Source organism: Apis mellifera, linkage group LG16 (assembly GCF_003254395.2).
Source record: "Apis mellifera strain DH4 linkage group LG16, Amel_HAv3.1, whole genome shotgun sequence".
NCBI classification, from domain to species: Eukaryota; Metazoa; Arthropoda; class Insecta; order Hymenoptera; family Apidae; genus Apis; species Apis mellifera.
This window is the reverse complement of record NC_037653.1, coordinates 2101216-2126616: the sequence shown is the minus strand read 5'-3', so window position 1 is coordinate 2126616 and position 25401 is coordinate 2101216. Positions and strand designations below refer to the sequence as shown.

At 34.0% G+C, this 25401-nt stretch overlaps 1 protein-coding gene across 2 annotated transcripts in view; it reads left to right on the top strand.

Annotated features, from left to right (window-relative positions):
* The window catches only part of LOC724468, a 338444-nt gene that overhangs the window by 272145 nt on the left and 40898 nt on the right, over nt 1-25401 (top strand). For both annotated transcript variants that reach the window (XM_026445880.1, XM_026445879.1), the window contains 2 exons: nt 4716-5013; nt 5599-5744. In XM_026445880.1, the coding sequence (XP_026301665.1) occupies nt 4716-5013; nt 5599-5744 (444 nt within the window). The remainder of the gene's footprint in view (nt 1-4715; nt 5014-5598; nt 5745-25401) is intronic.

Sequence of the window (25401 nt, the reverse complement as noted above, 5' to 3'; positions counted from 1 at the left end):
TCATGGTTCTGTGAACCCCGAGTCGTTACAGTGTTAATGTCTCGATCCTCGTGGGTCTCGAGAAACGAAAAGAGAGCAACGGGAAGAGAAGGTCGAGAACTCGAGCCCCGGAAAATGGATTAACATTAAATCTTTTTCCCTTCGCTTTTCCCTCCAGCCACGTCTCATTCCTTCCACCACCACCTTCTCTCCTCCTCTTCTTTCCACGATCCACGCCGTCGAGTACCTTTAACTGCACCCACAGGCCGACTCGAAAGTTTGTTCAATTAGCCTGGACTCTTCCACAGCCAGAGTCAATACCCCGGGAAAATTACTCGACTGCGTTTTCATAACTGCTCGAAACGTGCGGTTTAACGGGCAGAAAGGGAGCTCGACACAGGGGTGGAGGATGTCTTGGAGTAAGGAGTGCCTCAACCAGGCAACCCCACTCCTCGAATAGGCAATTACGGGCGGTGAACCTCCTCGTTAATCGAACGAACGTGCTCCGAAATTTCCGCCTGTAAGCCACGCTCGATAATATTTGGCGAGTATATCTACCATGGATATAAATAAAATCAATCGATGTTCCTTGGATCAAAGATGTCTCTTTGGGATTTCAGTTAACTTTTAACGAGTTAATAAAGTTTTTGAAAGATCAGAACGAAATTTTTATTCGATAATTCGATCTAAATTGAAATTAAACGATTGTAAAGAAAAATATGCGTCTCTCTAATCATTTTTTTTTTAATCACGCTAATCGATAATCTAAAAGTAAGTCAATAAAAAATGATATCATCAATGATCTTAATGTTTATTTACACGTTGTAAATGAAATTTAAACGAGCCTCAAAACGTCATCTTGGAAACTTTTAACCCGACGATTTTAACAGCGGAAAGATTTCCCCTCGCAGAAACACAATTTACCGATTTCGTTAAAAGTTCCAAGTAACTGAATTTAAGTCGTACGCCCGTCGAACGTTCGTCGAACTTCATTATTGACGAGAAACTTCGAGCTTGAATATTAGAAATCAATCGCAACACCATCCGAGAATCCTCCCCTCCTTTTCCCGCGTCAGTTTCAACAAATTCAACTTTCCGCCAGATTTTTATCGATATCGTTAAAATGCAGATTGGCAATACACGGAGGAGAAAATAAGCGAGGGCAGAATTTGGAAAATGCGTACGTACACGCTCTGAAATGGTTCACTTTATTCTAGGAATTCGGAAAAAAATTAAGAAATATCGAAGAAAATCAGTTAATACGAATACAAAGTATACAGGGTGACCCTTTAATATGAATTTATATAAAATTTCTTTATATATTAATATATTTAAAAATTCAAAATAAATAAAAGAATTGATTCAGGCTTATTATTATATATAACGAGATGTCTCTATCACTCTCGTTTATTTGTTTCTCTCTCTTCTACATCAATATCTTATATAATACACACAAATGAAGATAGAGATCTTAAAATATCAAAAATTGACTCTTCTACATCAATATCCTGTATAATACATATAGATGAAGGTAGAGATCTTGAAATATCAAAAAATTGATCCAAAATCTAATAATTAATAACGAATTATGATTAAACCTTGTTTCTTTATCCGCGATTCATAAAATCGTAAAATTGAGAATGGAATGTGACGATGATAACGCTTATGATTTAAATGAACAAGCAATGAAATTTTATTAACGAGGGAGAATGTTTTACGATTTTTGTGCTGGAATGTACGCGCGAAATCGAGGAGGAAAAGAGAGAAAGAGAGAGAGAGAAAGATAGGGTTGATACCACGAAAAGATAAAAGGGAGGACAACGAGTAAAACAAGGGAAATGCCATACGATTTTTACGATCGCGGAATTTGTATCTCGTCCATGTCCCGTGGACTTATCGATGGGAAAGGTTGAATTATTTCCATTCTTTTCCAGGGCCGGGCAACAATGCTTTTACGTGCCATAAAAATGGCCGAAACGTACACTGTGTCAATCTTCTATCTATTTTTCCTTCTTTCTCTTCGAATTTTCTCTTCCCTAGCTTCTGAACTAGCATTCAGACGTGAGTGTATTGTTTGAAATATATTTTTCGAAATCGTGTTATTTATTTTATAATGTTCATGAATTATACAGGAATTTGTTCATTATCATATTATTATTTTGATGTTTATATTTGTAATTAATAAATAATAAAATACTGAATTTAATATTCATACAATAATAGTGAAAATAAGTTTTTTCAAATAATCATAAATTACTATTATTTCAATAAATGAAGAGAAATGAAGGAAGAAAGGTATTAAAAATTTTCATACGATTATTATAATCCAAAAAGATGAAACGTAGACTCCAATAAAAAGGCATCTCGTTTGAAAAGTAATAATATGATATATGCAATAATATTTATCCAATTATTAGAAATCAATCAATATATATTCGTGTTATACAAACTTGTTTATGACAAAAATGTCAGATACTGTACATCAAAATATTTCAAAAACCTATCAATTTCATGTCCACTTTAAAATATCACGTCTTTTCTTCGAGTATCCCTCCTTCCTCCCCCTCCATTCTCATCCCATTTCTCCTCCACTTTTTTACATCACGTCTTTTATCCTCACGTCGTTACAACCTGGCTATTCTCCACTTCTTCCCTCTTTGTCTCATCCTATCTCGCTTCTTTCTCATCTATCCATCAGCCTATGGCCTATAGCGCGCTCCCTCTCCCACCCTTTTCACAGATGCTCGCTCCCTCTTTGTTATCCATTTTCCTCCGTCAACCCTTTTCCATCGGTGTCCCGACACTATCGAAGCGGGGGGAGAGAGGGGGGAGAGAAGGGAGGCGCCTCCTTCTCACCAGGGAGGGAGGATTTTGCACGTCCTCCTCCCTCAAGCGGAAGTGGAACACGTTGAAGAGGTGGTGGAAGGGGAGGGAGTACACTCGAACGATTCTGTTTCGCTATCGAATACCTACGTCCACGTTTTATCGGCTGTCGTTTTTCGTAACGTCGAGGACTTTATGGTCCGGCGCGGGTTGACTGCGAAATTTTTCGAAGATCGTCTCTTTTATACCAATCCTGATCTCTTCTTTCCTTTCATCCTTCAGTTCTGCAAACTATTCGAATTTGTATTTGAATTAAAAGTTGTTCGTTAAAATTATGAGAAGAAAGGATGATGAAATAAGAAGATATATGAAAAGAATTGAAAACGTATAAGAAGTAAATGGAAACGCGTTAAACGATGAGGATAATTATGTATATATTTGGTAGCAAGTATAATATGGTTGAAAAATGTAAAAATTCTATTTTTTCTGTCGTTATTTCAAGTCGAAGAGTTTATTTTCTCATTTAAAGACAGAGACACAGTGTGGCGCTGGTGTCAGCAAATTTTAGTTTGCTTGGAAATCACGTGGCGCTAGTATCGCATTATTCGTAGTTACGGCCGCTTTTAAGTAATACTTAAATCTTGCTTAATAAGCACTATTGAATATACGTGTATTCCATTTAACATTTTTATAAATATAAAAATTCCTATTTTCCCTTCTTATTCTTATTTAAATTAAATTATCCAAAATAAATGCAAGATTAAAAATTAATCAAAAATACTCAAAATGGTCATTAAATTCAGATCTGAATCAGATCGATACGAAGATGTAAATGCTCGGGATAGAATGAATCAGGATTCGTTTAAAGAATATACCAGGCACGTCTTGAATATTATCACGATAATTCCGCTTCTTACCTCCTCGAGGCTCTTAGATTCCATCTACCTGCGACGATCGAGCTCGATCAAATGGAATTAAAGCAACGATTCGAAGGTCGAGTCGATTACCCAATGTCCGCCCGTCCCATTCTCAAATATTCCATCGGCACCGGCTGAAACGAACCGTTTAAGTGACACGGATAAAAAAACGAGAGAGAGAGAGAGAGAGAGAGAGAAAAGCGAACGAACAATCAGAGAGGTTGAACAATCAGGAATCGCGAAGCCCTCTTATTCTAAATACGTTTTAAAAAACGAAGGAGCAGCTCTGTCCAATTCGGTTCGATCAGTGGAAGCAGACTGAAATAGGATGGAAACGTGATTAGTTTTGATAATGAAGAAATTTCGCCTTTTATCGCAAACAAAGTGCAAGTTAAATATTAATTTTGATCAAGAGATTATTTTAAATTTCTTTTTACAAAAATTGTTTTGTTGTAACAAAGAGAGACATTGAATATTCCATAAATAAAGTTCATTCTGAAAATCTTATAGCTAAATTATATCAATAAATATTGCAATCAAAAAACTTTTTTAATATTAATATTTGCATGATTTGTATATTCAAATATTTGTTATTATTATTATTTATTATTTGTAAAAGTAAGATTCACTAGAAGATTTTATAATGAATCATTTTACATGTTCAAATGATCTTAATAAAACACTTTTTTGCTAAGTTAATTATTTATTAATTTTTTATATCATTCATTTCTTCTAAATTAAATCTTTCATTTAATATTAATTAAAAAGCATCGATTTGTTTTACATTTGAAATTGGATTTCTAATTTGAATAAAAGTCACATCAAACTTTTGCCAACTTAACTCAATAAATAATTAAAATAATTAAAGTGAGAGTCAAATTTGCTCCATTATTAGAAAATAATAAAATACTCAAATTATAATAAACTAAATATTAAAGAATCGAGTTTCTTGCTTCAAACAGAATTAAATAAATCGAATTCTCTGCTTACTTACAGTGTCGCCACCTGGCCAGTGCCGATTCCCTAATTGGTTGACCGGCCATTCCAGCGGTGGACTGACATGGCACACCCTCGACCTCACCAGATCTTACACGTTCCATCCTCGGAACGCTTCCCTGCACGTGACCAGTTTCAACACCAGTTCCTCGAGATTCGAAAGCGGTTCTCTGGATGGCCAGTACGTTCCTGGACAAGAGGACCAAGATGTGAAGATCCTGTGCAACAGCATCAAGCAATCTAGCGTTGCTCAAGCGATGACGATGACCACGTTGGTCGCGCATTTCACCGTTGGCTGGTGAGTAGAGAATTTGTTTTTCTAACAATTCGTAGCAAAACTAATTAATTAACACATTTCTGATTCTTCTACGTAGATACAATTTTTAAATTTCTCCTTTGCGTACCATTTTTAAATATATCTATAAATATCATTATGCAATTAAAAGATTACAATTATAACCAAATTCTTGGAATTTTTTTTTACAATTATAATTATCATAAAGAGAAAAAAAAATATTCATCGATTAACGTGTCGAAAGAATAACAAACGCTTGTACATCCTTGCGTGTTTGTTTTTCGTTTGTCCAAGCCGATTGAAACAAAAAAGATAGCAAGTTTTCGCTCTTTTCTCTCTCTCTCTCTTTAAAAAAAAAAGCAAACACAGAATCGGTGCAACCGAGGGGGGAAAAAAAAAAAAAAAGGAAAAGAGGGGGCAAAGAGCTTTCGATAATACACGTGTTTTGAGAACATCGGGTTGAGCCGGACGCGCGCTACAATCGCGGTACATTGTCAGAGTAAACAGGATTGTTATTGTTCGCGTTGGTGGAAACGTTTTAAGCGAAGGAACGCGTGGTTTTTATTCGGCCTGTCTTTTTGCCCGCAGCCGGAGCGGTTTCATGTGCATGACGTTCTATCGAAGGGACGGCCACGTGATAGAGGTGCAGACCGGAAGCGATGTCTCGAGGCCGGAAGAGGCTTGCAGCCCGCCCCATTTCCAACAGCACAACATACCCTTTCTCACCTTAGTCAGTAAGTAGGAAAGAATATTTTTTCCAGTCTGATACGAATTTTATTGCTATTAACCAATTTGCCATGGTTTCTTTTTTCATTATACATATATGATGAATGAAAAGAATTATAGTTGATTGTAATTGTGTTTGATCAAATGTGAGTGAATGTAATAATGTGTTAGGTTATGAAGTTTGATTAGATTAATTGGATCATAGAATAGATTAGAATAGGTGTGATTAAATGTAACATTGTGTAACATTGAATGTTAGGTTGTTTAGCTTGATTAGGTTAATTAGATTATGGAATAGGTTGATGGAAAAAATAATTGGATTGGATGATGCATCAATGGTTATAGACTACTACTGTGAATTGGTTAAAAGACAGAGAAGTTTTGATTGAAGGAAATGTAATCAAGCTGTTAGATTCATATCAATGTCTTTCAAAAATTATCATTCTACATTTTCAATTTAATTTTTGCTCGAAGAATCACATTCTTCAGCTTGTATCATGTGATTTTCGACATAACCTGTACACAACAAAGTATACGAAAGTTATTTAGATTACACAATTTCGTACAAATTGGGTTGGAAAGCTAATTCTATTCGTAAACTATCCCTTTGTTGGTAAAAGGGGGAAACATTCTCGGTCTAAATCGTTGAAAAATTACAGGAACATGGGTCAAACCTCTCGCTACAATCTCATTTTCCAAATATGCTGCCTTAAATTCGAGAATGCAACAGAAACCTTTTTTAAACCGAGTTTACAAGCAAGTTTCTTGATTATTTTCTCCTCCACAAATCTAATCAAATTCAAGGATCACGCAAATCGAACATAACCTATATTCTTTCGCCTCTCTTGCTCAGAATCGTAATTGTTGAAATATTTAATTGATTATTAACGATATCCTACAAAGTTATATTTTAATAAAATAATAGATTAGTTGCTACAAATAAATTTTAGAAAGAAGAAAAATTAACTTTTTATTATTTTTACATTAAAAAAAAATAAAAAGAATTTGCTATAAGTCATATTACATCGTGCACAAATCAATTCAATTGCTTATATAACTTAATAAATATATGATAAAAATAAGTCTTAACCAATCTCCATATCAATTCATATTTCTTTTCATCCACAGAATCGTTCTTTCGAAGAAAATATTAAAAGAATATAAATAAATTTTCGCTCGAAAATATCCGTTTCCAAAGTTTTGAACGATATTGTACGTATGCATGTAGGACGGCAAGGTGACAGCATGCCATAGCCGGTGTGTGGGTGGGTATGTTATGCAACGGGTGGTAAACGAATCTTCCTGGAGAAATTGAATTTTGTAGGGAGTTGGTGAAGCGCGTCACGAAAATCGTTGAAACCACACAAATATTTTGTTTCATCGTTCCGACGATGGCTGCGGTTTGGTTTGGTGACTCTGTTTGCCGATCACCTCTTTCTTCCTTTATTTTTTTCCTCTTGCATTCGTTGTCCCGAGGTCGCGAGCTTTATCATCCTTTCTTCTTTTTCTATTTTTATTTATTTATTATTTTCTTTTTTTTTTTTTTCGATCGAATCGTCACGGTTTCGACCTTTGATTCTCAAATTGTCGCCCTTTGATTGCCGATAGCGATTTATCGGTCTTTTCCTTTTTTTTTTAAACGTGTCGGCGTCTTCCCTTTGATTCCTGTGCACGCTCGCGACATCTGGAGGAGTTTCTCGGTATCTCGAGAACCTATGCTTTGTGCACAAATTGTACAATATTGAATTTTGTTTATAAAAATTATAAATTATCGTAGATAAAAAATTGTACGTTTCAATCACAATGTAATTTCTTTCAATATATTTACACAGATTTTTATATTTAAAATTAAATTTATCCTACAATTATTCTTAACGAAGGATTGTGATAAATATCCTAACAATAAGATATATAATGCATTTGTATAATTTAAGTAAATACTTGATATAAGTAGAAAGTATCATAAATAAAGATTGATAAATTTTTCTATTATTAGGACGGATTATTATATATCAAATATCCTATTAAAGATAAAATTACATATCCCATTCTGAAAATTGGACTCGCTCTATAATCTTCATTATTATTACCGTTCATCCAGGATTAATTATTCATTTTCGATTATAAATTCATTTATTATTAACATTCCATAAATCCACTTACATCATTAGGTAAAACAATATTGCAAAATCAATTTTTCAATTTTCATAAATTATCCACTTTTGTCATAAGATTAAGCCAAATTAATTTCAAATTCTAAAAAAAAAAAAAAAGAAAAATAATCCATTAAACGTTTATCGTCATTGTTTTATTAAATTCGCACACTTTGTAAATTATAATTATATCGAAAAGCAAATTAATTTAGCAACGCATTTCTCGCCTCGGAGGGAGAAAAAAAAAAAAAGAAAAAAATTGAGAGCGTGTTCCGCGAAATCGAAGCCGGTCAGGCTGGAATAAGGCGAGGATATATGGTGGTAAAGCGAACGAATACTGGATCAAACCGAATCCAATAACTCCCGTGGGATTACAAACCCGATCCTCGAGGACCGAGCATTCCCCAAAGATGTGTAAGTTGCGGCAAAGAGGCGAAAAGAGAAGGATGGAGGTGTTGGGAAGCCAGCTCGACGAGGTAGATCTCGTCGAAGGGTTAGGATATTTCGTTGTGTCCAACCGGATCGCAGCCTGCATTCGTGCCAGGTATACCGGGTGACCGATCAGGTTTTGATCCGATATATATATTTCGTCGAATTTTTATTTATCGGAATGAAACATTTTCTTTGAGTTTCCGTTGCTCAAACATATTGGCTAATATTGGTTGATTAAATGTTACGATGATTTATAGATTGGTTTAAATACAGGGTGTTTAAACGAATTGGATCAAAGTATATTTATCTAAAGTTTTTGGAACGAAATGTTTTGTCGCTTGATTCCAACGAATTGCTATTGCATAAATAAATTGTTTGTGAAATTTTACGTACGATTGGTCTATATAGGGTGTTCAGGTAAATTAAGCTATGTTTATTGATTTTTTTTCAGCGTTTTTATGTTTGTTAAATGTAAAGTTATCTTTATTAATTTCTATTTTTGTATCTTTTTAGAAATATGTCTATTTTTATCTCTATTAAGAATTAAGAAAGAATTCGGATTCAACAACTCTTTAACATTCTAACTAAACTATTCTAGATTGCACAAATAAAATTGTTAAATTATAAAAAGATCATTATTCTATAAATAAAATTAAATCCATACTAAGTATTGTAAAGTTTGTTAATTTATAGAATCACTTTATAAATTTTCCACTTTATTTTTGAACACCCGGTATGAATGGAAAGCGAAGCAATAAAGTACGTGAGATATTTTCTTGAAAAATTTTGCAAGAATATTTCTCGGATAGGAGATGTAGATCTTCGGGATACGGGACGTTTTGACATACACGCGAAAGAAGAAAGAATAGCAAACTGTGAAATTTATTAGAAAATATTTGGAATCTATCTGTATAACACTGTGAAATTTTCTAACCTTCGTTCCTCGCCCCAGTTTTCATTCGATCCATCGATTATGAGTATAGATACTTTTAGGTTAAAGCTATTTTCCAAACCGTACAGCGAATGACTGTAAAATTGAATGAAAAAATATCTAGAACATCAATATTGTGAGAAAGAATATTTTCTAATCTCCATTCCATACATTATTTGAATCAATCCATTTTAAGTTAGAGATTAAATTCACCAAAATTTACGAATTTATCGTCCTTTTGAACATATATATATATATACAAGATTTATTGGAAAAATATTTGAAAACGAGTATTCTAGATTAGGTTTCTTTTGTAATATGACACAGTACTTGCACAAAAAATCAGACTCGCCTAACAAAACTTTCCAGTCACCGTGTATAACCTCTCGATGAGTCGAACTCGAAATCGATAGAAATTCAGAGAGTTTGTGGGTTAGGATCAAAGTTCCGACACGGTTTTACACCGATGCCGGATTATAAAATTATAATCGTCTTCAAATTGACGAGGAACTTTCGTGGAGGGTTCGGATCGATCAACCGGAATCCAAGTTTCAACCGGGGGGAAGGGATCAAGAAGTTTCGCCCGAGTAATTCGCCGAGTTTCTGTCCAGAGATTCTCGAATCGGGGAGGGGGGAAAAAGAGGAGGAAGAAGAAGAAGAAAAAAATTCGCTCACCACGGGACGCGCTATAGATCATTCGTTTCACAAGGAAAATGCTTTCACCCGGACCTGTAACCATAAGCTATACAATATCCGACGGTGCAATAAAGTGGACCATCCACCAGCCATCCATCTTTTTCTTTTTCTCCCCTCCCTCCTTAGTTTTTCTCTCGCTTTCTTCCTCTTTTGCCTGCCCTCCCTCCTCTTCTCTGTGGATCCTCCTTTCCTCGTTTATGAGCAAACCGAGGTATTCGAGGAAGAATTCGAGGAGATTCGTGAAAAAAGAGCCCATGTTAATTTATTTTCGAAGCATGCTTTATGAGAATAATAATGTTTCTTTTGGAAAAGATTAAAAATTTCGAGGTTTGAGGTTTATCTCGAGAGATGTTATTATGAAATTATAGTTGCAAAAGGCGTTGCTTTGCACAAAGAATTCTTTTATGTACAGAGATTGACTGGTGATTTTTTAGTCGTGTGATTAAATGAATTAATCATTTTATATTAGTTATGGACTTGCCTTGTATTAAAATTGTGGTAGATTTAATTAAAGATCAATAGTTTTGTAATATTTTATTTCTTCTTTTATTCTTTTTTTTTTCAAGTAAAAAATATTGTTATACAAATTTATTAGAATTTAATTCCTAATTTTCTTTTTACCCTTTAGAGAAAAAAAATAAGCATCGTAAAAGTCTTAAATTTCGAGATTTATCAGAGTTTCAAATTAGACAAATATTTTTAAAATGCTATTACACAAGATGCTGTTTAACCTAATAGCTACCTCTATATTTATTTTTATTTTTTCATTTAAATTGAGATAAAAAGCATTGAATAAATAAAAAAAAAAAAAAAAAAGAAAACCTATTTCCAAAAAGCTAAAATTCAACTCTTTCCATCCAAAAATAGGAGGAAAATGGGGAACTGGAATAAACTCGTGCCAAGAATAATACACGATTTTAAATGGTCCAATTTATATTTCGAAATTGAAATAAACCGTCCCTTTCGGATTAAAAGCAGAAATATCCATCTTGCCAATTAGCCGGTATAACAATAATCAGTCTGTTCTTGGCTCCAACTTATTTCTCCTCGTGCAAGAATAATGATATCTTAATGGCCAGTGGGTACACCAAGTTCCATTTTGATGTTAGATTGATCCGTAACTAAACCGTGATAAGAGGCGGGTAGTAGAAACGGAGATAGAAACAGAGAAAAAAAGAGAGAAAGAGAGAGAGAGAGAGAGAGATCCGAAAGCAGAATCATCGACCGGATGAGTGAAACGATTAAGCAACGAGTAAGCACATGGTTGTAAGTGCACTCACGATATCGAGGATATAACGAGCACGAATCCGAAGCCAATTTCGAAGTTACAAAGGGGAGGGTAGAAAGTCTGGTGGAATTGATCGTGAGCGAGTGTAAGGGATAGGAGAAAGAGAGACGAATCTCTTGGGAGGCGTAATGTTCTTCGAGAGGCCGAGCCCATTTCGCCTCGATAGAAAAAATGCCCCTTAATGAAGAATAAAGCGAAACAATTTGGGAGTGGAGGAGTGGAGGGGTCGATTGTAAATAGGCTCGACGTAGAGAACGTGGAGAACGTGGCTATTAATGCGTTGCGCGCGCCATCTTTGTTTCTATAAATATAATAAATTGGGAGAAAGTGTTTTCCGATATTCGTTTTTTTTTTTTTTTTCCTTTTTAATTAACGACCATTTTGCAATATTCGAATTTACCCTCCACCACTTCGTCGCGTGTAAAGGAAAATTATTGATAAATGGTTAGAGGCGATTTTACTTAAGTGAGAATTATAACGAAAGAAAAAGTAAGCGGTAGAAATTAAAGGAAAATAGGAATGGGAACGTTAGAAATCTATATCTATAGATACAAATTTATAAGAAATTCAAAAACTTTACAAAAGATTTAGATTAATTTGGTTTAACTTTTAATTTCTAACCTCAAAATATTCTTTCGTTATAATTATAATTATAGATTGAGAACCACTATATCTTAATGTATGTAGAAAATTATTTATTTAACGAATTTAGTTTATTTAATTTTACACTGTTATTAATCATTTTCTATGAAATAATAAATTACACCTTCTTTGTCGATATTTAAAAAAAAACTGTTTGTTAATTTGAACGAGAAAATGAGTAAGTACAGATCCTGGATGTAAATTTTTTCTACATTTGGGTAGATGGTGATGGTTAAGGTACTGATTTACAGCTTTTAAATTTATCGTAATGCATAGTTTCCCACGTCACACGTGCGAAACTACCTGGCTGTCACGTGTGCCGTGGAAATATCTGCATAAAAAAGGGGCTTTGACGAACAACGGGGCAGACTGTAACGAGGAGGAAAGGGCGGACGACGCGCAAATCAAATTCGCTGCAGGTGGTTCGACCGAGTCGCAGCTGAATTTGTCACTCGCAGGCTCCGCGGTTTTTTGTTTAATTGATTTATGGTACCGCACGCTGATGTAAAAAATCGGCGTCACGGTGGTACATATCCGCGTGTATATCGCAAACGTAACGCGCCGCGCTGCCATTATAAATCGCTTGTCCCTCGCGTAATTATCCGCGGTCGGTAAAGGTGTTCCAGCCTCGAATTACACCGTGGAACCGACACGGTCCGGGTATAATAGGAGATTCGGCTCGGCCGATTTTCGACGATTTTAAACGTTTCGATCGATAACGTAGAAACGTAGAAATTTGTATATAAATTGAGCGAGGAATAGGAAATGATATCAAGGGAATATCGATGGGAATATAGGTCGTCGTGATGGCCACTCGAGTTCTTATTTCGATCCGATAAATCATGAAATTACCACAATCGTTTGAAATTATGGAGTATAGAGTGTAGCTCGACCTCTTTTGCATTTACCCTCGTTAATGCGTTGTTTGGAGATCGGACGGTGTCGGCCATAACCTTTTCATGAATGTACATTCCCGTCTACAAGTACGTGATTACAATGAAATTATGTTTTTCATAAATTTCTAGCGTAAAGCGTTAAATTGAATGATTAAATTTTTCAAATTTTCTAAGTAAAATTATTACTAAAATTATTAATAAATTAATTTATAAGAACAATATGCTAGAATATATCATTATCGAATACATTATTAAAGCAAAGTAAAAAATAAAATTTAAAGAAATTTATTATAATTTTATCTTGTTTCTTTTTTTTTTTTTTTTTTAATAAATGAAAGTTTCGAATACTTCATAATTTTGCTCTTAATTATATAGCAATTATAATCGTTTCACCAATGTTCTGTAAGTTTTAATAACGAGACTCTTGAACCATCCCAGAATTACATTACAGAATTCATCGTATATTCGAATTTCATCATAACAATTGTGAAAGTATCCGCATACTTATGGAGCGGAGTGTACTATTTGTAATCCTATTGACCGTTACGTTTCACGAAAAATCATAATAGCCTTTGAAAGTTAGCTGGTAGCACGGTGTAACCGTCAACTATATCTCTTCATCGAGAACTCGGCGGTCTTTCGACGAGCAGCGGCACGAAACGCGGATCGGAATTTCGCGTGTTTGCAGATCGGGAACAGGCGCCATTTTTCAGGCGAAAACTTGGCCGCCCTTTCCACGTCGGCGTGACTCTTTGAAATTTACAAGTCGGCATCGAATTGGCTAATAGCGCGAGGCGTTATTCCCACCGATACTTTATCCGTCCCATGATCGAAATAACTTTGAAAACTTATTTTGGCTGAAATGAAAAAAAAAAAAAAAAAAGAAGAAGTAGTTCATTAACCTAATGAAAACTTCAAAAATAAGATATACACGTGCAAATTAATCAATATACATTGACAATAATTAAATGATTAATCTTTTTTTATCATAGTTATTTTATAATAATATAATGCAAATTTGTATCTACAGTCTTATTCCCTTTTTCTTTGTTATTTGAGCATATATGAAAAGCGTATAGCGATACTAGCGCCATATGGCTATTAACTACCAGCGCCAACCAATATATCTATATAGATATATAGAATTAGATAGAATATTCTATAAGCATTAAAATTTCAAATTTATTTTGAAGCTTATTTATTAAATTATAATTTTTATTAATAACAATAGATGGAGTTGAATAAAGACGAAAATTACATCTATCTCACTTCATCTAGCAAAATTTTCATATATTTATTTTTTAAGATACTATCCTCGATAATAACGTACTCTTGTGAGTATATGGAGAGATTATAATCATACATTAAAGTAAGAAAGAAAAATATATTAAAGAAGAAGATCGATAAGCATAAATTTCTTTTCACTATTAATAAGTTTTCGTGTTGAAATATCGATTGCGAGGGAATGTTAGGATAAAGGAAACAAGAACGTTGACAACAAATGACAAGAAAACAAGAGGTGACAAGGAAGGGGAAGGGAGAAGGGAGTGGAAAGAGGTGGAGAGAAAGAGAGAAAAAGAGGAGTTTCAAAGTTGAACACGGTTGGCTAGTTAAGCGGTGCAACGGCGGTCAACCGTTGAATATATTATATTTTTAAATCATCGACACGCTGACTGCTTCCGTGCTCTGGCAGAAACATGGCCGCGTGTCTAGATAGCCGTGTTAGAACGCGTTGTACCTACACGCGAAATCTATGTGACCGTGTATACAGGGTGTTCCATATTAATTTCTAACTGAATATATCTTGACCAAGTTTATGGGTTGAAAAAAATTAAACGCCCGAAGGGTTGAAATCTAGTTGAGAAAAAAAAAAAAAGAATTTTATTAAAATTGATATGCATGTAAATGTGTCAAACGATGTTTCATGCTTAATTTTATTTTTCGAACCCGTGGAATTTTGTATATATATATATATTTTTTCTTTTTTTTTTAAATATTTTCAAAAATACTGTTATTTGTACTTTTACAAGAGGAGGGGGAGGGGGGGAAGAGGAATCAAATTTTTTTTAGAAGCAAGGCAAATATCCTTTTTTTTTTATTTATCTATTATTTATAATAGAAACATATTTGTTTCGTAAATTTTCGTGGAAAAGATACACTGCAATAAAAATCGAGATTTGTTTTAAAATAAATAATAATTTCGGGGAAGAAATGTATTTATTTAATATTTTGATCAAATAAACGTTTTTCGAATTTAAAATTTTATTTCATATTTCAATATTTAAAGATTGACAATCTATAAAAAAAAAAAAAGAAAGAAAGAAAGAAACGAGACTGATCAAGATGACGATTAGAGAATATTTTGGTGGAAAAAAAAACGCGATAGTAATTGGCGTTATCGATAGGTGAACGATCGGCCAATCGGGATTCCTCTCGAGCTTTTCATTTTTTTCCATTTACTTCTTTCGTTTTATTTGATTCTCTTTTAGTGAGTTTTCCACCAAATTTTCCTCGTTGTATTTGTCTCAATAAAGAGGATTCTAGCAAAAAAATTTTTCTATTTTTCGAAAAAACACTTCAAATTTGCACTATATTTTTTAGAATAACACTATCGATGATGTAATATTGTCAAATCGGACATATCTTTCTATTTATATTAACGAATTTATATTGTACTTGTCGATTCTAAAAGCAAAAAAAATTTTTTCGAAAAATATAGTTTAAATTTGAAGAGTAATATTGTTTAATACCATTAATTTTCAATATATATCATCAAATTGGTTATAAAGATTAAATAGACTCTGCTTTGATAAAAAGAATTTTCATTAATTCGACAATTCTAAAAAAATTTTAAAATATATTTTAAATTTGAAGAAATATATTCACAATTATTTTAATTTTTCGCAACATAACAGTCCAATCACAGATAGATATTTTCTCATAGAAGAAATAATTAATTTCACGTTGTAATTCTAAAAAAAACCTCATTTTCAAAAAAACATACCTTAAAAATGAAATATCTCTTGCGATTATTAATTTCTCGCGAAATAATACCATCAAATTGGATAATCTCCGCGCAAACATTAACCAAGAAAGAAGGTGGAGGAACAGGGGAGGGCAATCGTTCGCCGATTATCGGCGAAATAATCAGTCCAAAACGACCGTCCCTTTTTTACCGACCGAGCGGCCGTTCTTGCATTCACGGAATAAAAAAAGTCGCGTTCAATTTCTTGGCCGGCTTTTAATACGCCGCGACACGGACTCTCTGAACAGCGAACGAGGTCGGGGGAGGCGCTAGTAGACGTCGGTTTCGAAAATTTACGATTCCCTCGTTATTAAAGCAAGCTTGTGAAAACCACGGTGTTTAAAGCGGCAGCTTTGGGCATTAATTCGATTCCCTTCTTCGTTTTCTTTTCTCTCGCCGACCCGCCGACTCCCCTCCCCCTCCGTTTGTTTTTCCAGCCACGACAGTTTATAAAAAGCGACGGGTCTATCGAGATGGCGCCCTCCATATACACTCCTAGCCCCCATTTTTGTAATGCTGTAATAATCAATAGTACGCCCCTGCTAAATCGTATAACCCAACCCCCCGTCAATTTAATCGAGACAACGGAAGCACGTACCGGTTTCTACGTGAGCTTGTGAGCGCTCGATGCAACGGGTGTCGTTATCGAATCAACTTCTATCTCGGCCCCTATATTTTTTCATGGAAAATATGATTCTCGTGTGGGAATGGCTAATTGCGGATTAGAATCGGGAATCTCGGAAGAGAAATATAGGGGTAATATAGCGCAGAATTCTATGCAAATTTTTTTTTTTTTTTTTTTTATGGAAAATGAATAGTTTCGAATTGTGGAATAGTTTTTATTCGGTTAGAGATTAGAATGATTCATTACATTGATAAATTTCATTACAATTGTAATTATCCTTAAATTAACGTGCGTAACTTTTTCAATTTGTCTCGAATTAAACTTTCAATAAAAGTATATAAATGTTATAGGTCTCGTTAAATATTCCATCATTTCATTTTTGACAAAAAAAAATAAAATCGGAATTTTTTAGAAAAAAATCTTAGAACAATTTTTCCTGAATAATTGACTAAATTTATATACGAAAAAAACATCAAATTTTAATTTTTTATAAAATTTTTCCTTCCCTTACTTCACGCCACTCAATCCTTTTCCTCCGCAAAAAACGGAAATCCTTCTTGTTACGATTCAGGACAGCTAATAGAAACGTAATATTCCCTAGGACGATTACTGGGGCAACGAAAGAAATGGTGCTCGGTCGAGTCGTAAGTTGCCCTGCTTTATCGATGTGAAATCGTAAACGCGAGAACATGGGGGAAACACGCGACGGATTAAAATTGCTCGATGCGCGAGCACGCGAGCTATTTACGCGGGTCACGCGTGTATACGAGGAAGGGGGAATACAAAACCTGGCCAGGCTATCTGTGTCGTGTAATTGGCGGCGTAACATCGTTCCACGAAGCAATTCGATTCCTTTTAAATTATTCAAATTTCGAGCCAGTCGTTGGAATGTCGAGCTTTAACATTGATCATCAACAGCTTTTCTTTACTTTTTGTCGTTTTTTCCATTTCCTTGGATTTTTTTGAAACGGTTAGTGTATTTATTCCTTTTTCACTATTTATCAGATTGTTTCAAAAATTTTGTCAAATGACACATATCTATCTATACGTATCTTTATCCTGATTTCGTGTTAAAAATTTTATATTTTTTATATTTTTTGTTAATATTTTGAATTATAAATCTGTACAAGAAAAATATTTGAATTTGAAGCATAGTTCATTATGGCATAAAATTTACAATATTTTTTTTATTATAAAATAACCAATAAAATTAAATTACATTCAAGTTTTTTCACACTTGTGAAATCACTTCACATATATCAAGATATTAAGAGAAAGAAATTTTCGTCTCGTATGTCAGAAAGATAATGGTCAAAGAAAAAAATATATAAGGAAGATAAATAAATGCAAACACGAGACAAGTAAAGTACAGTTTTGAAGAGGTTACTCCTGACTACACGATGAACCTCGTTAAGACTCGAAACGATCGTAGGCGAAAGGACGAGTATCTGTTCTCGACTTGCCGACTGAGGATAAGAGTTCTTGACCTTTCTCTCTCTCTTTCTCTCTTTCTCTTTGTCGCGGAACGCGAGGTAAAGGAGGGGAAGGAGAAGAAGGAAGCGGATAATCTCTAATAATGTCTCCTACTCGATCGTGGTTAGAATTTTGTCCAAGTTACAAGAACTCGTTCCTGGATCAGGGCAAATGAAATGGAGATGAGTCCCGTATAATTTGGACGTCTTTTATTGAATTCTTTCGAACTGCGGATGGAAAAAGATGATCTCGATCCAGAATCGAATGGAAAATTAATTGTTCGAAAAGATGTAGTTTAAAGGAAACTAAGATATTAGGCCAAGAATATAAAAATATAAAGGAGGAAGAAGGAATCAAAGAATATATATATATAAAGTAAAAATAAAATATTTTCAAAAGTTTCATTTTGAGAGAAGAATAAAATTTCAAAAAAACTTTTCGATAGAAGTGAAATTTCACGAATGAATTTCGTAAATAAGTAAAGAGTGGAATATACAATTTTTCTTTAATTTGAAAATTAGTTTTTCGAGAAAATTGAGTTTGAAAATTTATGGAATCGAGAAAATAACCACGTCTCGATCTCACGTTTTTCCATTCTTTAATCTTCTTCAATCTTCTCAAGAGCAAAAGTTTAATAAACGACGAAATTTTATCCCACGCTTTCTACTTATTTTTACGCGTAGAACCTGTATCTAATCGTTCCTCGATCGATTATTTTTTCTTTTCCAAAAATTAATTTGCCTGAGAAAAAAAAACAAGAAAACGTTATTCCTCCTCTTCCTTTTCCCATTTTTTGCATCCATATTACGGAATTATCTTCCGCTCGCACGTAGAGCACGTTCTGAGACACCCGTATCAATATCGTTTTTTTTTATATACACGATGTTAGTTCGCAGGTTAAGCTAGATCGAGTTCGTACGACGTGGATTGTACCGGTTCACGTTCCATGGTAAGAACATGAAATATAGGTTATATGCATCGTGGTTCCATGCCTCTCGAGGTTATGCACCATAATTCATCGTAGTGGCGGTCGTAGTGGCGGCTCGCAAAAAATGCTCGTGAAAACGCTCGTTGTACCACTCGTGGGCCCTGCTGTGCGTCTTGGTCGGCCATCTTGATTTCCGTCCTGACGTCAGAAATTCCGATTATCCCGATGTTGTAAATGGGGAAAAGCTGCTATCATTTATTCTCATTTTCTCGCTCGTTTATTTATTTATTTTTCTATTTTGCGGATAAAATTGTATTTTAGCGTTATAATCCTATATACAAGGTGGTCCATTTAAATCGATGATAAAAATATTTTCAGAATCAAAATTTGAATTCCGGTCTCTCCGAACGAAAGATATATCTAGATAATACGAAGATCAAGTATAAATATACAAGGTGATCCATTCGAATCGATTCAATTAAATAATCTTCGAAACCATTGAATTCTTATCTATCGAAACAGAAGAAGTTTAGCTCGATTATTCTTGAACAGATATTCAAGCGAATCGATTTAAAAGAATCATCCGTTATAACGAGTAATTATAAATGGGATATATCATCGATCAAAGAGTTAAAAATTCGATTAAATTAGCAAGCAAATTGGTGTACGTAGGATGCCATGAAATCAGGATTTCGCCGAGATTAAAAATTATTTTTTACCTCATGTGGTGGAGCAATAAGCTCGTAAAAAGAGGGGAAACGAAAAGAAGAGGAACGAAGGGGTGTGTGTTCACCGCGAGTCAAACGTCAACGAATAGCTTTATACGGGAATTTCATTCGGAAAAAGGTACTTCCGCGAAATTTCATAGGGAAATTTACGCGGTGGAGGCCGAAATTGGCCGGATTCAGAAGCAAAATCTCGTATCCAACCAACACGGGGGCAACACGAGGGAGGAAGGGGGGTATGGGCGAAAAATGAACCGAGTTAAGGGCTAGGGGCGCAATAACGGAAGAGAAACGGGAACGGATACGTGAAAGATATGATAATGCGGAGGAAAAAGTGGCTCTTGGTGTTTTTGCTTTCTAAGATTTTTCTTTTTTTCCTGAGAATCGTTGGTAACAAATATCTTTGTTTAACATCTCTGCATCTCTGAATTATGAAATTATAAACCGTCTTACTTTTAAAAAAAATAAAGAATTAACAAATATAAATTAAAAGAAAGTCTTTGAATATCGTAATATCGTGATGAAAATTTCTGTTTAAATTTATTTTCCACAAAAATCCTTAACTTAATCGTATCTATTGTAAATTAGTTTAGATACACAGGGTGTCCCAAAAAAGTCAATTAACTGAAAACAATTTCAAGCAATATATATATCGTAATGAAAATTTCTGTTTAAATTTATTTTCCACAAAAATCTGTAAAAATCCTTAACTTGGTCATTAATCGTACCCATTGCAAATTAGTTTAGATACAAGGTGTCCCAAAAAAGTTAATTAACTGAAAATAATTTCAAGCAATATATATATCGTAATGAAAATTTCTGTTTAAATTTATTTTCTACAAAAATCCTTAACTTGCTTAATAGTAACCATTGCAAATTAGTTTAGATATACAGGGTGTCCCAAAAAAGTCGGTTAATTGAAAACAATTTTACAAGTAACATATATATCTTAATAAAAATTTCTGTTTAAATTTATTTTTCACAAAAATCCTTAACCTGGTCATTAATCACCATTTCAAATTAGTTTAAATATACAGGGTGTCCTAAAAAAGTTGGTTAACTGAAAACAATTTCACAAATAACATATATATCGTAATAAAAATTTCTGTTTAAATTTATTTTCCACAAAAATCTGTAAAAATTCTTAAGCTGGTCATTAATCATACCATTGCAAATTAGTTTAGATACACAGGGTGTTCCAAAAATGTGGAAACGTCGGTTAACTGCAATCAATTTCAAGCAACATATATATAGATAGAATATATCGTCGTACATACGATTTTATACTCGAATTTTGCAATTCTTTTAACAACCCTCCCCTCTCTCTTTCCTCCCTACGAAAAATAATCCGAAACTCGAAGCTTGATTTATTTTTTTCGAACGAAAAAGAACAACACAACAATAACAACAACAACAACAACAACAACAAAAACCATTTTATATAATACTCAAAAATATCAGATAAAAGTACCAAAATACCAAAGAAGAAAACAAAAAGGAAAACAAAAATGTTTCCACGATATTTATCAATTTTTATCATATTTCCAAACGCTGTTTAAACATCGTGTTCGCTTTCTCTTCGAGATCACGAGAGGAAATTAAAACGATTTAGGGCTTTAGAGGAGAGGGGAGAGGCGTGGAGAAGCCGAAGGAGGAAGGAAACCTGCGAGCATAGGGTGGTTTGGGGAGGGGGGGTGTAGTCTGGACCGTTGGCGGCTAGACTCATTTTTCATAAGTTCGAAAAACACACCCGGGGCAGTCGGTGCGTAAATTTGAATTTCTCCGCGCCGGTACGGTAAAGCGGAGTATTCCTGGAAGGGAAGGGAAGGGAAGGAGGCAGGGTGGAAGGGCCATTGAGCATATGGCGCGGAATTTCGAACGACTTTTTTCCCCTCCCCTTTATTCTTCCTGGTTGGAAATACGCGGCTTGCGGAAATGCCGTTCCTCCTTCTTATTGGAGACCTTCAATCCTCGGTGCTGGGGATCGTGTCAACGATTGCTGCGCTTTCTTTCATACCTTAAAGAAAGGATGGACCTAAAAGAGGATGCTTTGGAAAAACTTTCTCTCTCTTTCCCTCTCTCTATTCTGTTGTTACTTGTTCATAAAAGAAGTTCATTAAAGAAATTACAAAAGAATCTTATAGGGAAGAAGTTGAAGCTGTGAAGCTTGGTCGATAAAATAGATTCGTTTTTGCATTCGTTTTGTTTAATTTGTTAAAGAAACCAAGTTAAAACCATTTGGAAGAAAGAAATGATTCTTCTGGATCCCTCAGAATAACGTGTACACGTATTATACGTGTTTATTAATCTAATGGAGGTTAGGTTAGATTAGAATTCTTTGCACGAGTGTCAAAGTGTTTTTTCTTAAAACAGTAGAAAAAAATTTCTGATTTCCCTGTTTTTAGATAACGGAAACTGGTTTTAAAGAAACCAAAGCAAGGAATGAGACATCTGGCGGCGACAAGTTGAACTACCGTTCACTCCCAACGCACCAGTAAATACTCGATATTGCACACCGATACTCGATTGTTGCTAGTCGATTCTCTTTGATGTCGTACGACGCATATACATATATATTTGTTATCCATCGAGGTGATATAAGCTAAATTGAGCTAAATTAGGACATTTGATTATTAATGTTTGATTGCCTTTGGTTATATGCATTTCCAATTCATCTTGATATATAGGTTAGACCAACTATTTACATTAAATTTGTTACACTTGATTGTTCATAGTTTTTGTTCTAGGATCTATTTATCAGATTCGGATGTAAATTCGAAATTCATTCGATTGTTTGAGGAAACATAAATAAGAGGAAAGAATCGAACGAATTTTTTTATCGCCTTTATCTTTTGGGCCTTGTGTGTGTCCACACGCGTAATTATACACGGATTGGTGGATGTAATTATCGGTCTGGCGAATTATTAGATTAAATTAATCGTTGATTAAAGCAGGGAGTTACAGTCGGTCGTTTAATATTAATTTCGAGGCGCCATTAACGCGGATTTAGGGTTGAAAGGACAAGTAATTGGTATATACGAACGTGTGTATATACATATTTCGCTCTACGTGACTTGTCGTTCTATCTATAGACTCGTCAACGTCCGACCGGATTGCACTGGAACTGGAACACAACACCGGAAATCGGCTCGATAAAACCATAAAAGGATACTCGTGCCGAGTTGCTCGTATGCGGTTCTAATTCATTTGCAAGTCAAATAACTCGTAACGATTTGTCGAGTGGAGAACTTATTGGCCTTTAAACCTCCCGATTATGCCTCTGTCTATCGGCAACGAATTAAAGAACAAGTTATATATCCTTTTGCAACTCGATCAATCTTTCAAAAATTTTCAATCCTCTCCAATTGTATATCTTATAGGATAATTGGATATCTTAATTGAAATTTTATGGGCCTAAACTATTGAATACTAAAAAAAATGAGAGTAATCCAAACTTATTTGTGATTTCGAGGTACTCAAAACTAAGAAATTCGAGAAAATTGAGAAACATAACCTCATTCGAAACTATAGAACGTTCCAAAAATTGGAATGAAATTGGAAATTATTAACCATTCGAGTTACTTTTAGATTTCACGAATACTTTCAAACATTTCAAAAAAATAAAAACTGAAAGGATATATTCATTGCGCATAGATTCCAATTTAAATTTCCTAACCTCCTATTCTCCACGTATATAACGTACGTACATACGACTTCGACTCGCCAATATCGCGAAAATCCGTCCTTCGACAAAGGTGGGAGAAAAATACGTCGCACGCCCGGTGGTCGAGAAGATAAACGATACGAACGGGCTGCTCTCGTGAACTTTCTCTCGATATACGTGCCTGCGTGCACGCGCGTGGTGTATACGCATATACACACCTGGCCAACAGACACCACCACTCTGGCTCTGGAAACTAGCCCGTGTACAACAGGGGCAGGAAACCGTCTCGATAACACCGCAACTCGATCTCGAGCGTTACAGCCGACCGTGTTGGCCCGCATTTCCGGTTGTCTCCGCGCTCTATCCATGTTCCCTGCCTCGCGCACAACCACGAGTCGAGTCCACGGGACGAGGATGTGGAGTTGGCGCGCGTATATATATATATATATATATATATATATATATATATATATATATAATAGGAGGGGGAAGCGAGAACGCATTCGTCATTGTTTTACCGACGGAGGCGAGGGAGTTGGTCGCAGTGTCGGCCGCCGCAATTCCCCGAGGAAGGGAGGGAGGGGAGGGCGTGCTACAAGCTTCCTATAATCGAATGCTATGTCGTTTTTCGAAATGATTGTTGGATATTATTCGGATTTGGATTTGGACCGGAGGATTTGTTGGGTTGGAGGGAATTCCGTGGGATGATGATAGGTTTGGGGGAGGGGGGAGTCCAAGGGTGATTGGAGACTATACGAGATCGACGAGAGTAGAATGTTTTTGGATATGTTCTAGAAATGTTGCAATATTCGTAGAAACATTTGCTTGATATTATATTTGCAATATTTTTAGTATGTTGATGAATAAAGAATATAAAAGAATATATATTCCTGTAGAAGGAAAATGGATGGATTTATTAAATTTATTTATGATTGTTGTAAGTTTTGATTTGGTGGATTTGATTGTAAACTGTTTATGGAAGATATGATAGACAATTGTTAAAGTAGAGTTGTGTTTAGGTTGAGTTTGGTTGGAAGTTTTAGGAAGAAGGATCGAATAGAATAATTATAATGAAAGAAATATCGATGATTCGTGATCAAAAATGAACAATGAATAGGAATGCATGAGACCAGTTTTAAGGAAGCTAATTCTGGGAAAAAAAGTATTGATTTATGTATGATTGTAAAAGATCAAGCTTGGAAAAGAAATATCAATTTACGAGTGAAAAATAAATAAATATTGAATATGTTTAGATCAGATTTGTTAAAAGCTATCATTAGAAACAATATTCATTCACATACTATACGTACAAGGAAGATTCTTCTTCTAAGAGAAATATTCAAAATATATAGGATGAAAAATTATAAAATTTGTAGTTTAGAATAAATTTAGATGTTAGAATCCAATTCTGGAAAGAATTTCACACATGGAATATTAAATATGTCTGAACATGAAGTAGACTAACTTTAAAAGAAATGTTGTTTGTAATATAACTAATTTGATTTTAAAGAAATTGAATAATATAATTATAAGAGAAGCAAACACAAAATTCTAGCAAAATATTAAGAATTTACACACATTAGTAGAAAAACTGTACAATTTTCAAAATCTTAAAAATTATTTTCATTTATAAAATTACATTATTATCCATCATCTAAGAATGGAATTGCAATATATGGATATATCTATAGTATATTATTCATATATTTTTATTCATATATTCACATAATTCTTATCCTACTACTATTTCAATACAAAATTTTACATTTATACATTAAACTATCGTTACAATCATCCTAATTAATCTGCAATTAATATTATAGAAAAATAAAAAAAATTTCAGATTATATTTTCATTTATAAAGTTACGTTATTATAATCATGGAATATATTTATAATATATTATCCAATTTTTATTTACAATTATTATTTTAACTATTTCGGTACAAAATTACATTTATACATTAAACTATCATTACAATCATCCTAATTAATCTATAGCAGTAAATTATAGAGATAAAAAAAAATAGAAATATAATAAACTAATCATCCAAGACTAGAATATATTTATAATATATTATCTCATTTTTATTTACAATTTATTTACAATTATCCTATAGCAGCAAATTATAGAGATAAAAAAAATAGAAATAAAAAAAACTAATCATCCAAGATTGGAATATATTTA